Source organism: Rutilus rutilus, assembly GCF_951802725.1.
Source record: "Rutilus rutilus genome assembly, chromosome: 15".
Classification (NCBI taxonomy): Eukaryota; Metazoa; Chordata; class Actinopteri; order Cypriniformes; family Leuciscidae; genus Rutilus; species Rutilus rutilus.
Window position 1 is genome coordinate 10,939,249 of NC_140220.1, and position 16,279 is coordinate 10,955,527.

At 44.4% G+C, this 16,279-nt stretch overlaps 1 protein-coding gene across 1 annotated transcript in view; it reads right to left on the reverse strand.

Annotated features, from left to right (window-relative positions):
- Positions 1-12,634: 12,634 nt before the first annotated feature.
- cnih3 (cornichon family AMPA receptor auxiliary protein 3) overlaps positions 12,635-16,279 on the reverse strand; it is a 30,210-nt gene continuing 26,565 nt past the window's right edge. The window contains exons 5-6 of the mRNA XM_084432794.1: positions 16,131-16,274; positions 12,635-13,485 (exon numbers count right to left, since the gene is read on the reverse strand). Of these exons, the coding sequence (XP_084288920.1) occupies positions 13,458-13,485; positions 16,131-16,274 (172 nt within the window). The 3' untranslated portion in view covers positions 12,635-13,457. The remainder of the gene's footprint in view (positions 13,486-16,130; positions 16,275-16,279) is intronic.

Genomic DNA, 16,279 nt, shown 5'->3' on the forward strand with positions numbered 1-16,279 from the left:
CTATGGAATACATTTAAACAATCTCGTAAATGGAGCAGAGAGTACTAGAAATCACCAAAATCTGTGGAGCTGCATGTGGGCTGTTGCTATAAAAGTAATAGTATCATATACCTTACTCACAGGCTTATTTCTGTGGATATTATTATGTTTTTATGACTGAATCTAGGTTCTCTGACCTGTCTGCTATTATAATATGCACATCCTCATTATTTAAAAATCCTTAGTTTTTTGCTTTCGGACAATGAATCACCTCATGAACTCACATGCATTTAATAAATTCAGATGACTGACTCTTTCTCAACCCACTGGAATTACCCATGACTGGATCAACCTCACTCACCCTTGAATAATTGATATTGTATATCATGTAGTAAATCAGAGCCAAAACTGTCTACAAACAATGAATATAATTTTACTGCGATAAATGAGATATATACATACATTTATATATATATATATATATATATATATATATATATATATATATATATATTGCATATTGATAAGTGTATATCTTTACCAAACTATTGTTACGTCCCATGACGTAGTATTTACTGTGTATGTTGTTCTGGTGATGTTTTCTCCCCTCCTTCCGTGTTTTTCTCTCTCTCTCTCTCTCTCTCTCTCTCTCTCTCTCTCTCTCTCTCTCTCTCTCTCTCTCTCTCTCCCATGCAGTACTCCAAACCATCAGCAGCTGATGTTAATTAGCAGGAGCTTGGCAGTGTGTATAAAACAGCAAAGAAACCGGGTTCAGGAGGAGTCCCTTTTCGGCTATCCCAGACGTTGTTCTTGTTGAATATTCACAAGAAATATTTGTGAATTCTATTGTCTGAGTGTTGTCTGAGTATAATGACAATTTAAACTATGTGAGTTTAAACCGTGTAGGGAGTTGGGCGCCAATTTGTTTGGAGTATCCACTCCTTAAAGGAACACTCCACCGTTTTTTGAAATAGGGCTTATTCATATTCTTTCATACATTTAGATAGGTGGGTAAATGCATTTTTGTCTCAGTGCATGCATTGTCTTAGTTTGACAGGGTCGGCGCTACCTTAGCTTAGCACAATGAATGGAATCCTTTGTTGCCAGCTAGCATGTCCTGAGTAAAAGTAATAAAAAAAAAAATTTTAAACCCACGTAATTACTTCTTGTGGCCTGCGTTTTCACAACGAGTACAAATAGCGATGCAGATTAACACTAGGTGATTTCTTAGGCAGATATTGACTTGGGACTATATTATGGGGAAGCACAGGCGAAGCACGGCTACTTAGGCAAAGCACTGCTACTTGGGCGCAGAGATATCACGCAACACATGACATCCCACGACTTCTGTCAACATACCGGTGTGCAACGAGTCAAAACACAGAAGAACAACGCGTGACCTGCACCGAGTGTCTTCGCTTTTGGATTGGTTTTTTTTTTTGAGAAGTTACAGCTACAGTTACAGGCAAACATGGTAATTATCTGCGTAGCAAAAGGTTGTGAGAACAAGTTCCCGCTCGAAGTGAAGCCGTGGTCTGGGCCAGGGTGCCCTCTCGGCTTTATAGCCCCCAGGAGTGGGTTTTGGTGGAGCCCTACCCGGATGGCCCCAAGGTGGAAGTTGCTCGGGGGCTGGCGTCCGCAAGGAGAGGCCGAGTCTCAGTTAGAGTCCGAAACACAAATTCTTTCCCGATCCATCTATACCGCCACCAACGCCTGGCCCGAGTTACCTCGGTGAAGCCCCATCAAATTCGAGAACAGGGAGAAGTGGAATTCTATCGAGTAAGTCCAACAGTGGTAGAGGTGGCCCTGGCACAAACGGGTCGACACGTGGAAGAGGTTGGAGGAAGACTGCCGACACACCTGGAAGGAGAGTCGTTACGCGGAGAGGGATTGAAAGAGGACCAAGTCCAACAACTCCAATGTTTCTTGACAAAGTGGCAACATTTGTTCTCTACCCACGACGAGGACTATGGCCGTACGGATGCAGTTAAGCACCAGATCCCGACCGGAGAGGCCACACCCAGCAGGGAGCGTTATCGACCCGTGCCTCCGACCCTGTATTCAGAGGTTCGCACCCTCCTGAGGGGGATGTTGGATAAGGGAATTATCCGGGAGAGCAGCAGTCCTTGGGCCGCGCCGATAGTACTGGTACGGAAGAAAAATGGTTCTTGGAGGTTCTGTGTGGACTACCGGCGGCTCAACCAGGTGACCAAAAGGGATGCTTTCCCATTGCCCCGAGTAGAGGATTCTCTCACCAGCCTTACCCAAGCAGCTTGGTATTCGACACTCGATCTGGCCAGCGGATACTGGCAAGTCCAGGTGGATGAGCGGGACAGGGAGAAGACTGCGTTCACTACCCCCTTTGGGTTATATGAGTGGGACCGGATGCCCTTTGGCCTCTGCAACGCCCCAGCCACCTTCCAACGGCTCATGCAGCGTTGCCTGGGCGGCCAACTAATGGAAACCACGCTTGTCTACCTCGACGACGTGATCGTCTATTCTCCGGATTTCGGGTCCCATCTCCAACACCTGGAACAGGTCTTTCTCTCCCTGGAGAGGTATGGGCTGAAACTCCAGCCGGGGAAATGTCAGCTTTTCCGAAAGGAGGTAAAATTCTTGGGCCACATTGTGAGTGCTGGAGGGATTTCTGTCGATCCGGAGAAGGTGGCGGCTGTGCAGGGGTGGGCCACCCCTAAGACGGTACGGCAGGTTAGATCCTTCCTGGGCTTCGTCGGATATTATAGGCGGTTCATTAAAGACTTCTCCAGAATCGCCAAGCCGATCAACCAGCTGCTGGGAGGTACGGGACGAGTTCGGGGTCGAGGGTCGCCGTCGATCCAGTGGGATCCGGCGTGTGAGGAGGCCTTTCAGAGGCTCAAACAGGAGTTATTACAGGCCCCGATTTTGGCTTATGCCGACTTCACACAACCTTTCATTCTGTACACAGATGCCAGTAACCTGGGGTTAGGAGCTGTTCTGGCTCAGAAGCAACAAGGAAAGGAGAGGGTAATCGCTTATGCGAGCCGAAGCCTGCACCCCACCGAGAGAAACGACGCCAATTACAGTTCCTTTAAACTCGAGCTGCTGGCAATGAAGTGGGCGGTGAGTGAAAAATTTAAAGATTACCTGTGGGGAGCCAGGGTGCAAGTGGTTACGGACAATAATCCGCTCGTACATCTGCAGACCGCCAAGCTGGGGGCGGTAGAACAGAGATGGGTGGCACAACTGGCGAACTTCGATTACCAGCTCCAGTACCGGCCAGGGAGGGAACACACCAACGCCGATGTCCTATCTAGGCTGCCAGAGGAAGGATCCTCGGGCCCGGTATTGGCTCAGGAAGCAGGACATGACGAAGGACTAATGGTGGGGATTGTGGAGGCACCCGGCCAGCCCTTGGAAGAACCCCCGGGTAGTTGGGGATGGGACCCGCAGCGCTGGAGGGTATGGCAGGGCGAGGACGAGGATCTGCCGGTGGTCCGGACTTGGCTGAGGCGGAAGGCATGGCCCGACGGTGCGGAATGCCGAGCTCAGACCCGGACAGTGCGAGGACTGTTGGGCCAGAGAGAGAGACTCTACTTGAAGGAAGGGGTGATCTGCAGGGCCCTTCAAGATCCCAAGAGGGGTGACAGGGTCTGTCAGGTGGTGGTCCCAGAGGGCCGCTGGCCAGCGTTGTTGGAAGCCTATCACACCAGGATGGGGCATCAAGGGCAAGAGAGGACGACAGCCTTATTACGGCGACACTTCTATTGGCCCGGAATGGAGGGCACAACGAGGGCCTATCTACAGAAGTGCCCACGCTGTATATTGTTTAAGACCAAGAAAGAGGTACGGGCTCCCCTGGTTCCAATTCAGGCCAAGGCACCCTTGCACATTGTCGCTATGGATTATCTGACCCTGGGTCGGCCGGTGGACCGGATCCAGTATATCCTTGTGGTGACGGACCTGTTCACGAAGTACGCTTGGGCCGTTCCGACCCTAGATCAGACCGCCATTACCACCGCCAACGCCCTGTGGAAGTACGTGATCCAGCCGTTCGGGTGTCCCGAAGTACTCCATTCTGATCAGGGGCCTAACTTTGAGTCCAGGGTGATACACGAGCTGTGCCAGCTGTATGGAGGGAAGAAGACCCATACGACCCCTTATCACCCCCAAGGGAACGGGGGGTGTGAGAGGTTTAATCAGACGCTACTGAGCCTGCTGGGGACCCTGGAGGAGGACCAACAGGGCCATTGGGCCGACAGACTTCCGGCATTAGTTCAGGCATACAACAATAGCGTACACAGTACTACGGGCTACGCCCCAACTTACCTGATGTTTGGAAGGCATGTGAGGCTTCCAACTGATTTGCTCTTGGGGACCATGGCGGCGGAAGAAGGGAGCAGTCTGACCGATTGGGTGACCAGGCACCACCAGCGCCTTCAGTCGGCTTATGAGCAGGTCTCGGATCAGATCAATCGGGCTGCAGCGAAGAACAAAAGGCTATACGACCGGACGGCTCGGGAAGCACCGCTACTACCAGGGGAGAGAGTATTGGTAAGGGACAACCGTCGCCAGGGGAAGGGCAAATTAAGCGACCGGTGGGAGTCACAGCCCTATGTAGTCCAGCGGCAACCACACCCAGACCAGCCGGTTTATGCCATCCGTCCCGAAGGGAGAGCCGGTCCAGAGCGGGTGTTGCATCGCAACCTGATTCGCCCCTGTCCGAACTATCCGACTCCTGCTGCCGAAAAGCCCCCCGGTGAAACAGCATGGATGCCCCAGTTGGTAGGATGGGCGGTGGTCCCGAGGGGACTAGGCATAGAGCCACGGCCCGAAGAGCCTATTTCTCCACCCAGGCGGCCCCAGCGGGAGAACCGAGGTCGGCCCCCAGCTAGATATGGAGAATGGGTGTCTGGCTCCCGTTCTCGGGACTAGAACGGTTTGGCGGGGGAGTATGTCACGGAGTGACAAATGAGGGCGGAACTAAAGTTCGCCGCAATTGCCCTGCCAACCGGGATGAGGAAATTGACACCAGGTGTGAGCAATTAATTTGGAGCCATGACAAAGCCATGTGGGCATTGAGAAGGATATAAAAAGCCAGTGAAGAGAGACTGTGGGGTGGTTCTCTCCCGTGAGAAGTCGTTCTATTTGAGTGTTGCAGAGAGGAATTGCGGGGTGCAAAGGGAAGTGCTGCTGGAGGGGACTTGAGGAGTGTGGAAGAGTTGTGAAAACACACCGTTTGCCTGGAAGGGAGAGAGATAAGTAATCGACCATCGTATCTCGTACCTGCATGTTTCAACACTGAATTTGAGGTGGATTGGAGTGCTTTGATTGTGCTACCTAAACGTCACTGAGTGAATTATACTGATTCATGTTCGATCTCTTGCCCTCTTCCCCCGTGTTGGAACGGTGATGTGAATCCGTCTATGTCTGTGGAGGAAAACCCTGAAACATCTTTTTCCCAACATTGGAGCTCGTTGCTTGTGGCACGGAGACCCCTGGGTGAGTGCTGGCCTTATCTGCACTTGTTGAAGTGGATTGCAGTGCTTAAATTGACGTTTCCCCCCTCACGTTGCATGTTTGGAGTGAAATTGCCGTGTGTGTGTGGAAGATTTATTTTCTCTTGCCGTGCGCTCCCCACGTGCCATGCTGGTCTACTGTCAGTAATTGGAGCTTAATAATTCGATCGGTCCCATCTGTTGAGGACTAGAAGGAATAGCATCTGTGAGTCAAACTAACCTCTCTGTTTTGAAGTAGTGATTCTGACTGTCTTAGAAGAAGCTCTGTCCAGCCTGTTGACTTAAGTTCGCTACTTGCCTGTCAACCCACCTGTATGGTGAGAAGGTTTGCCCCCCTTGCAACACACGTGAGACTGCACACTCTATCTGCAATCGTGATTTTGTCTGTCTTAGCAGGAGCTCCGCTCAGCCTGTTGACTTTGAGTCTGCTGCAGCCCTAAGCCCACCTGTACGGTGTGAAGTTATCTGTCCCCTGCAACACACGTGAGAACTGTATACTGCTGTTGAAGTTGATTCTGTTTGTCCTAGAGAAGTTCACCTCAGCCTGCGACTTGAGTCTGCTACAACCCCAAGTCCATCTGCATGGTGTGAAGTTATCTGTCCCCTGCAACACACGTGAGAACTGTATACTGCTGTTGAAGTTGATTCTGTCTGTCCTAGAGAAGTTCACCTCCGCCTGCGACTTGAGTCTGCTACAACCCCAAGTCCATTCTGCATGGTGTGAAGTCATCTGTCCCCTGCAACACACGTGAGAATTGTATACCGCTGTTGAAGTTGATTCTGTCTGTTCTAGAGAAGCTCCACTCAGCCTGCGACTTGAATCTGCTATAGCCCCCGGTCCATCTACATGGTGTGAAGTTATCTGTCCCCTGCAACACACGTAAGAACTGTATACTGTGGTGAAGTTGATTTTGTCTGTCTTAGAGCAGCCCTGCTCAGCTGCGACTTTGAGTCTGTTACAATCCCAAGTCCATCTGCATGGTGCGAAGTTAGCGGTCCCCCGCAACACACGTGAGAGTGGTATATTGCTGTTGAAGTTGATTCTGTCTGTCCAGGAGAAGCTCCGCTCGGCCTGCACTTTGAGTCTGCTATAGCCCCCGGCCCATCTGCATGGTGTGGAGCCACCTGTCCCCGGCAACACACGTGAGGCCTATATACTGCTGTTGAAGCTGACTCTGTCTGTTCTAACTGTCTGCCCTAGAGAAGCTCCGTTCAGCCTGTTGACTCGAGTCTGCTGTAGCCCTAGAGTTCCAACTGTCTACTCACCTGTGGAAACTCACCTGTCTGTCGTCGGTCCCTGTGAACCCTGCATCAGTGTGGGAAGAGGAACAGCCCGACCGTCTACTCACCTGTGGAAACTCACCTGTCTGTCGTCGGTCCCTGTGAACCCTGCATCAGTGTGGGAAGAGGAACAGCCCGACCGTCTACTCACCTGTGGAAACTCACCTGTCTGTCGTCGGTCCCTGTGAACCCTGCATCAGTGTGGGAAGAGGAACAGCCCGACCGTCTGCTCACCTGTGGAAACTCACCTGTCTGTCGTAGGTCCCTGCGGACCCCGCATCAGTGCGGGAAGAGGAACAGCCCGACCGTCTACTCACCTGTGGAAACTCACCTGTCTGTCGTCGGTCCCTGTGAACCCTGCATCAGTGTGGGAAGAGGAACAGCCCGACCGTCTGCTCACCTGTGGAAACTCACCTGTCTGTCGTAGGTCCCTGCGGACCCCGCATCAGTGCGGGAAGAGGAACAGCCCCGACCGCATACACACCCGTGGAAATCCATCGATCCATCTCAGGCCATTGCGAACCTTGTATCGGCGTGGGAGTGGGCCCCGGAGACTGCTGCATTGCCTCGATTCCGGGGGAGAAGAGGAAAGGAAGATTTTAGCTTAGGTTATTCAAATTACTTTTAACTTTAATAAAAAGAACTGTGATTCCCTTGAATTCTGTTTCCGTCTCGTCTCTGACACGCTCCTCAGGGTGGTCCTGGTTCAGGGGTGGGCGCAGTCCGGCTTGGCCCATCCCGACCTGTGACACAAGCAAAGGACATACACGAATGTAATGTTTCACAGAATTCCATCGAATGTGGAACTGAGAAATAAATGGCTAGCTGCTCTGGAGATCTGTACTTCAACGCTTCTCTACAAAATCAAACAGTATCGTGTTTGCGAAGAGCATTTTGCACCGGAGGACTAAGTTACTTTGAAAAAATGGAATATGGGCCCAGAAAGACGGTACTACGTCTGAAACATACGGCTGTCCCATCCCATCTATTTTCAAAGCGCAGGCAGAACAAAGTGCACATGTAAGTTGTCTTTTATTACTCTTCCTTATGTTAATCTGTGTCTTTATTCGGTTATAAGATAGATGCTGAGAAGCTGCTGTATATAGACTACGGTTCAAATAACGTTTGCCTCCTCTAGTATAACCTCATGTTGAATTCAACCTGTTTAGCATGAACAACCAAACTAAAATAAAAATCGCTGTTATCGTTACCTGTAAAATGAAATGACTGAGGGCTAAGTTAGCTATATTTCTCTCACCGAGTTAGCCTGGTTCTTTTGACTCAAGAGTTTTAGTATAACTACTAGAGAGGAGAAGGCTACAAGCAGTTTACTATACATGTGTCATGTTTAAAATAATCACTTACTCTGTGGACAGCTGTCCATTTGGTCTATTCGTCGTGGGGCGTTTTTTCCAGTTCACTTTATCACACCGGAAAAAAAAATCGAGTAGGCCTACTGCCGGATGAATCAACGCCGTGAAATCCGCGGTAGCTGTGACACAACTGCGGGCACGCTCATCTTGATCTGACACGTTGAGCCTGGTTATCGATGGCAGAAACTTGTCCCACTCGCCACAGCACAGACACTCTTTTTCAGTCGGCATATTCCCCCACATTCACACCACCAGTTCGTGTTGGTTCTCATCCTCACGTCCTCGGGCTGTTGAGCGATCGCAACCTCCTCCTGTCGTTCTATTTCCACTCATTTTCTGTAAACTCTTGTATATAGGTATGGTTCTGGCTCACACAAAATCAGCCATGTTCATCGCCATTCATGTACTGTTGGGAAAATAGCCAGGCAGCTACTATTCACACCGGTATGTTGACGGAAGTCGTGGGATTTCATGTGTTGCGTGATATCTCTGCGCCCAAGTAGCAGTGCTTCGCCTAAGTAGCCGTGCTTCGCCTGTGCTTCCCCATAATATAGTCCCAAGTCAATATCTGCCTAAGAAATCACCTAGTGTTAATCTGCATCGCTATTTGTACTCGTTGTGAATACGCAGGCCACAAGAAGTAATTACGTGGGTTTAAAAAATTGTTTTTTATCACTTTTACTCAGGACATGCTAGCTGGCAACAAAGGATTCCATTCATTGTGCTAAGCTAAGCTAGCGCCGACCCTGTCAAACTAAAACAATGCATGCACTGAGACAAAAATGCATTTACCCACCTATCTAAATGTATGAAAGAATGTGAATAAGCCTTATTTCAAAAAATGGTGGAGTGTTCCTTTAACTTTTCTCCTGTTTATTTTTGGTTAGTCAGGGAAAAAGGTAAGATAATTGTCTTTAATTTTTTCTTTTTGTTTAGGGAATTTAACTTTGTTTAAACTTTAGTAAGCCCCTGTTTTGTTTGTTATTTTGGCCTGGCCCTCTCCTGATGATTTGGTTTCTACTCTAATTTGTTTTCCTATCTGATCTTTAGTTGTCTTATAACTATATTGGTTAAACCTTTATAATTGTTACGTTCCCACTTTAGTTCTACAGTCTAGGGGATTTAAAGAAAGATGTAACAATAATAAAGAAAATAACTATTTAAGTAAACTCTTTCAGCTTCCTTTTTGTGACCAGGTGTGAATTAAAGGGTGTTGTGTAAACCTTTTTGACATAATGTGAAAGACAGTTAGTGCTGGGATAGAAGAAAAGGAGACTTCTCACGTTTATTTCTTTATTTCTCTATTATTGTTACGTCTTTCTTTAAATCCCCTAGACTGTAGAACTAAAGTGGGAACGTAACACTATCTAGCCAAAGGACATTTACACAAAGGGCAGATTGTTTGTCAGAGAGAGTTGTTTAGGTTCTGTCAGATTTTCAGATATAAAGAAGGAAGTTCGATTGTATTGTGCCAAATGGGTTAGATTGTAGAGACCTAAGGTTTGGCATATTTTTTTTTTTTAGCTGATGGGAGGAAATAAATGTTCTGTGCAAACAATAGAGAGGCCAACACTGCGCTTTCTGCCTGATGGTGTTGTTATCGCCTTTCTACATCCCCACTGGTGTGTTTTGAAATGGATTTTAGGTTCAGACATTAGAGAGCTGGGGAATCATTGTAGAGGACAACATCCTCTGATGTCTGCTCAGAACTCTCAGCATCATTTTTTTAGTTTACCCAGTGGACCAATTTATGCATCATATACAGGCATCGGTGTTGTTATCTAACTAAAAAGGATCAGAGTTTGCTCTCTTTTGCAAGGATCAGCTTTTATTTTCTTGCCGCTCATCTGCCTTTAAGAACTCCAAGCTATGATTCACAGACGGCCTTATAAGGTTTAGGAGTAGAAGTTGTAGGTTTTTGACAGTCAGCACTGTTAGTTGATATGACAAGATAGCCAATAATAAGGCAATGCTATGGAATACATTTAAACAATCTCGTAAATGGAGCAGAGAGTACTAGAAATCACCAAAATCTGTGGAGCTGCATGTGGGCTGTTGCTATAAAAGTAATAGTATCATATACATTACTCACAGGCTTATTTCTGTGGACATTATTATTTGTTTTTATGACTGAATAGGTTCTCTGACCTGTCTGCTATTATAATATGCACATCCTCATTAGTTACATTTACATTTATTCATTTAGCTGACGCTTTTATCCAAAGCGACTTACAATTGCTATATATGTCAGAGGTCGCACGCCTCTGGAGCAACTAGGGGTTAAGTGTCTTGCTCAGGGACACATTGGTGTCTCACAGTGGATTCGAACCCGGGTCTCTCACACCAAAGGCATGTGTCTTATCCATTGCGCCACACCACCCCACAAGTTAAAAGTCCTTAGTTTTTTGCTTTCGGTCAATGAATCACCTCATGCACTCACACGCATTTAATAAATTCAGATGGCTGACTCTTTCTTTCCACTGGAATCACCCATGACTGGAGAAAAATATATAGTTGGTCCTATCTTAGAATAGAAAAACAAAAAAGCTTGCTTGCTGAAGCTAAGGTGCCACAAAGAAATGTAGCTTGGAAAGATTATAAAAAAACTGAATTATGAAGGTTTACAGATGTTATTAATTGCTTTTGTTATCTAGAACAATAGATAATAAGATTTATTGGATCCTTTTTTTTTTGTGTGTGGCTTTTTAAGGATTATTTGGTACCTAAGAGGATGTATTAATAAGTCAAGAACAAAATCTTTGTGAACAGCTGCCAAATAAAAAAAAAACTTCTTCTCTTGGGTAACTATTAAATTGAATGATCTGTTGCCAGAACACTGGCTAGATGTGCCAGCAGTCGCAGACTGTACAAAGTTTTGAAAAATGCGAACATAAGCCAGACTACACAGAAATGTGTGCGTTTGTTTGTGCGGCCAGGAAGAAAGGTGAAAAAGCCATCCAATCCTAGAAAGACAAGGCAAGTAAAATCCATGCTCAGCTGGCCTCATGGGTAATCCGTGCTGACAGGTTGGGCATCTAAGAAACCCGGCAAGCTGACAGGTTGCCCATCCAGCACTGTGTGGGGGACAACCACTTGTCAAAGCACATAATGTGCAAAGCTCTTCGCTTGAGGGCAAGGATATTTTCTGAGAGTTAAACACATGGAACTCTTAAGAGCAAAGATAAGGTGTTATTTAATGAGAATGATTATTATTTATCGACCCTAAAATACTCTTTTATTGTAGTTTATTGAGTTATGCATCTCAGATTTTCATGTCCCATGAGTCCCTTTGAGGCCACAGCCAAAATTCATCACTTATCTTGTGCCACAGCATACTAACCAGGGTCAGATATGGGTGTCGAAATGGTGGCAGAAAGCTCTGCGAGTGCCAGGACCTGCAGACATCTGATGACGTTCATTTCACGGCTATAAGTGGCAAAGTGTTAGATCGTTGGCAAATGGAGCTGCATCCTTTACAAACTGTAATTACGGAGCATGTGGCAGTGATTTGGACGGATAGCAGGTGGAGCAGGAGGACAGCCTGTCACCGATCTGTCAGCCAGTCACTGCCACACAGGGCTTGGCGCCAGAAAACACATATAATAGTCGACCCATGAGCGGGAGGCAACGTTCCCTGAAGAGAAGACATCTGAGAGATGAGGGCACGCGTCAGTCTGAGGTGGATGTTTTTCAGGGTCACTCCAGGGTGAGGATTCCAATGCTTTGTGGGTAATTGAGTGAAATAACCACATATGGAACATGAACCGCATGACTTGATGAAATTAATACTATTGTGGAGTGAAAAAAACAATGCCTCTTAGTGGTATTAAGTGTTGCATGCATGCATAAGAAAGGACCTATAACAGTTTTAAAATAGTCTGTTTTATTTCATATACAAATTTCTTAAATGATATTTGGATGGGTGAACACGTCCACAGTAAGGATATAGAAAATGTTTGGTCATCATATGTGTAACTACATAAGGCATACAAAAGCAGGCTACATGACAGCAGCAGAGTATAGTTCTGCTAGGGACCGGTATTATTATCCCCTACATAGCAATGAAAATGATGTAGTATCTCTACTGCTATTTTCAGTACTCTGTATTAAATATGGTGCTCAACCAAAGCATCAAGTAGTCTTGAGGGGTTTATGCTCATATGCATCATGTGGTTACTCCGGACAGTTAGCCTGACTGATCCAACAACATTGTCAGTTTAAAATTTGTAGAATCTATAGAAAGAAGAAGTCAGAAACACTAATGACTCTAAAGAAAGAATAGATAGATGGATAGATGGATAGATAGATAGATAGATAGATAGATAGATAGATAGATAGATAGATAGATAGATAGATAGATAGATAGATAGAAATTTAGAGGATAGACAGACAGACAGACAGACAGACAGACAGACAGATAGATAGATAGATAGATAGATAGATAGATAGATAGATAGATAGATAGATAGATAGATAGATACAAAATGAGACAGTGAAATTTGTAGATCAGGAGCTGTGGTTTTAATTTCTTCCCTAGAATGAAAATCTATGATAGTTTGATACACTGTAATATATTGGAAGACTTGTACTGGGTATATAAATATGACTTGTTTTTCCACCACAACCAATAACTGTATCTATTGTGCAAACTCATAACATCTTTGTGCAAAATTGTGGAAAAGTGGCTTTTGTTATCTATAATAAAGCCTCTATATTAGCATTTTGTAAATATAAAGTCCAAAAACATCTCAACCAACTGACACCAGCACGTAAAAGCATTACACAAAGTTCTCTATGTACACGAGTAATGCAACAGATACATATTTCATATTAAAAACGCTTATGTTAGGAGTGCACAAATACACATAAAATATATCACAAAAGCTTCTCACACATGGAATCAAACTCAGTGGCCTAGTGTGTGACTGGTAAAAATGAAACATTCGCGGATCAAGTTAGCCATCGTTTCCTTTCATTTGTTTGAATCCGACATTAATTTTAAGCTACATATAGTGAGTGTAAAGGTTGGCAGGTTTTGCTTCTCAAAGTGGTAAAGGACATGTTGTGCTATGCCTGAGACAATCTTTGCAAACGTTACTGTGAGCTTGTGAAAAGCGCGTCACACCAGGTCCATGAGACATCTTGGGCGTTAAGTCAGATCTGTAAACAACACAGGGTTCTTCTGATGGGGTCAAGTCTTCTCTGTAGGTTCAGACACCGCAGTGTGTTGAACTTGTGTCTAGCGGTCTAGCTCTTCTTTCATTCAAATGTAGTTTAGAGCTTTCTGAAAACTGGATTTGACTTGACTTCAGTGTTGAGAACTCTGTTATGAGGTCACCAAGGAGTATACCATACTGGAAGACAAAACAAAAAGGCATTACTGACAGGGTAGAATTTGATAAAACAGATTAGACTTTCTAATCTAATACTGTAGACAGATAGATAGACAGATAGATTAACTCCATTCCAAACATCACTTCCAGCTTCCATCCTATATATTTGCTGAGAAACTGGGACTTCTCCCTTTATGCACACTACTTTTCGATTCTGTGAAATGAGTTTGTGCCCATGGGTTCTATCATTCTGTCAGGGAACGGCTTTAATTAGTTCATTTCTTCCTTGCTAACAACAAACACAAAAACACAATTTGTCCCCAAATTATCCAGCTGAAACCGCAGCATTCATCCTCAGCTAGTGGAAATATAAAGCGAGAGGCTTCAAAGCAGTTGACGCTATGAAAAATGACAGCTTCACCAGCTTGAGGATCACTCCGGGCAGGTCATGATATGGATTGTATTTATTTAGAATGCACTGCCATATGTTGATGTATGTTGAATTTCTGTGCTGACTTCACACTAGGGGCCATTGATGTCATGCCAGAATGCTGTCCACAGGCATTAATACATAATAAGGGGTTGCCCTGATAAAAACTGCATAAGCAGTTCTTGGCTCGCTATGTCTTATTATCTTCAATGTGTGGGGGTGGGAAAAGTATGGCATGGGTTCCTTTTTTATTCCTAATCTTTTTTCTTTTTTTTAAGGAAAGTGGATATATTTATGCCCTTTGAAATTATATCACTGCTGCTTATGCAGAATATGTTTAACCTAATCAGAAAAAGTTTTTTTGAAGGTTGAGTGTCATGATTATATTCAGTGCACACAGCTCAAGGCTGGTCTCAAACATAAAGATGTTTTAAATGGAGAGCTGCTGTATTATTAAAGACTGTGTCTTATTTACGTCCTGAGAACATCTTTTTAGTGTTGGTGTTGAAAGTGGAAGATCAATGAAAAATGTATTTCAGCTATGAGCAGATATGATCCTGATGGAGCCTGAGGCGAACAATGTTCCTCATGCCTTTGCAATCTTTGTGGAGCTTTAACATATGAGAACTGGTGTGACGTTTGCCCAAATCTCTCTCTTTCACTTCTATCAAAGTGGAACGCTCCTTTCTTGAGTCATTAGGTTTGAATGGCGTTTAGAAAAAAAATACTATTGTAATTGGTTGGGTGATGGCCTGGTGCGCTGATAATGGATTTGCAATTGATTTGTATGATTGATTCGTAAGAGGGAGCACAACATTGCGAATATTACGAAGGATTAGAGTACAAATTATGTTTGAAGTTCAAGCCACAGGGGTTAAACTAGGCAGGGCAGACAAATAGTTCAAGTTCAAGTTCAAGTTCACCTTATTCATATAGCACATTTACAACAGCCACTAGGCTGACCAAAGTGTTTTACAGAACAACCAGATAAATAATAAGAAAATAATACCTGCATAACAACACATAAAACACAAATAAAAGCAGCCTTAAAACCGCAGTAGCGAAACAGTCTCAGACTCAAATATAAAATAATAAAACAGAAGTGGCAAAGCAGTATCAGACTCAAATATAGAAGGGAAAGACAGGAGTAGCAAAACAGTATCAGACTGTATTCATCAAATCAGACATTATATAAGAATTTATAAGATTAGTTTTTTTTTTCTATTAAGTCGATTGTTCCAAGTTAAGATCAGGTTAAGCATAATGTTGATTACCACAGAAATAATTAAAACTAGTCCACATTAAAGTAAAAAATGTGATGCTCATATTTTCAAGCACTATAAAATTCTTCCGTAAAAACCTGTGTATAATTTGAGAGTAACATTGTGTAAATCATCATTTTGGAGAGACTAATGTTCTAGACAGATAAACCTTTAGTTATATTTGCCACCAAGATAATTTCTGTTTACAGACAAAGTTGGTAAGTGATTCTATCACATTAGTGTCACGCTAACACATATATTATTTAAGTATTGTGGTTATACTATACTTGTGGCTAAAACATTGTGTGTTTTGACATTTATTGTCAGCCCCATTTTACTTCCATTCCTTCCAACTTCCAAGAATCAGAAATTATGCAACAAATGCTGTTGATTTAGTTTAACTTGTGCTGAACATTGGGTTACACTTTATTTTAACAGCATGTACTTACTACAGGGTTAGGATTTGGAAAGGGGTTTGGTTTAGGGTTAGTTGGATGTAATTATGCAAAATGTATTGTTGCTACTACAGTAAGTGCATGTAACATTATGTAACAAGGACACTGTAAAATAAAGACATTCCTAGAATTTCAATTCTAGAAGCAAATAGCGTTAGATAATGCAGAATGTGGCTGATACACAACAACTGCCTTTGATCTGACAAAAGGTTATAAGGCCTGTTCACCCGAAGGGTGAATCTTTATAGAATATGTGCGTTTTTATGTGTATTTTTAACATTTAATGTAACGTGATATAGTCTGGATGAAAAAAGAATCAGGAATTCTACCCAAAGGCATGTTGCTGGCATCCTTGTCAGTTCAAATGCTTGTATGTGTAATCTCTGCTATGCTATAGGCTTGAGATAGCTTATACTATAGCAATTGCACACAATAAAAGCAAATTTAGCTGTAAAAGATGTTGCACAGAATTAGCAGACAATAAAGTTTGGTTGAGATAACTTCTGGATATCTACTCACCAATAGAGATAGTAGAAGAACGAGAGGACGAAGAAGGACATCTTGCACCAGGCTTCTTTTTGGCAGAACTTGAGCGTGTCTCCATTCATGACAGACGCTGGATCGTAGAGAAGCTCCTTAGTGTCTGTGGGGCTGTGGAAGTACCTGCC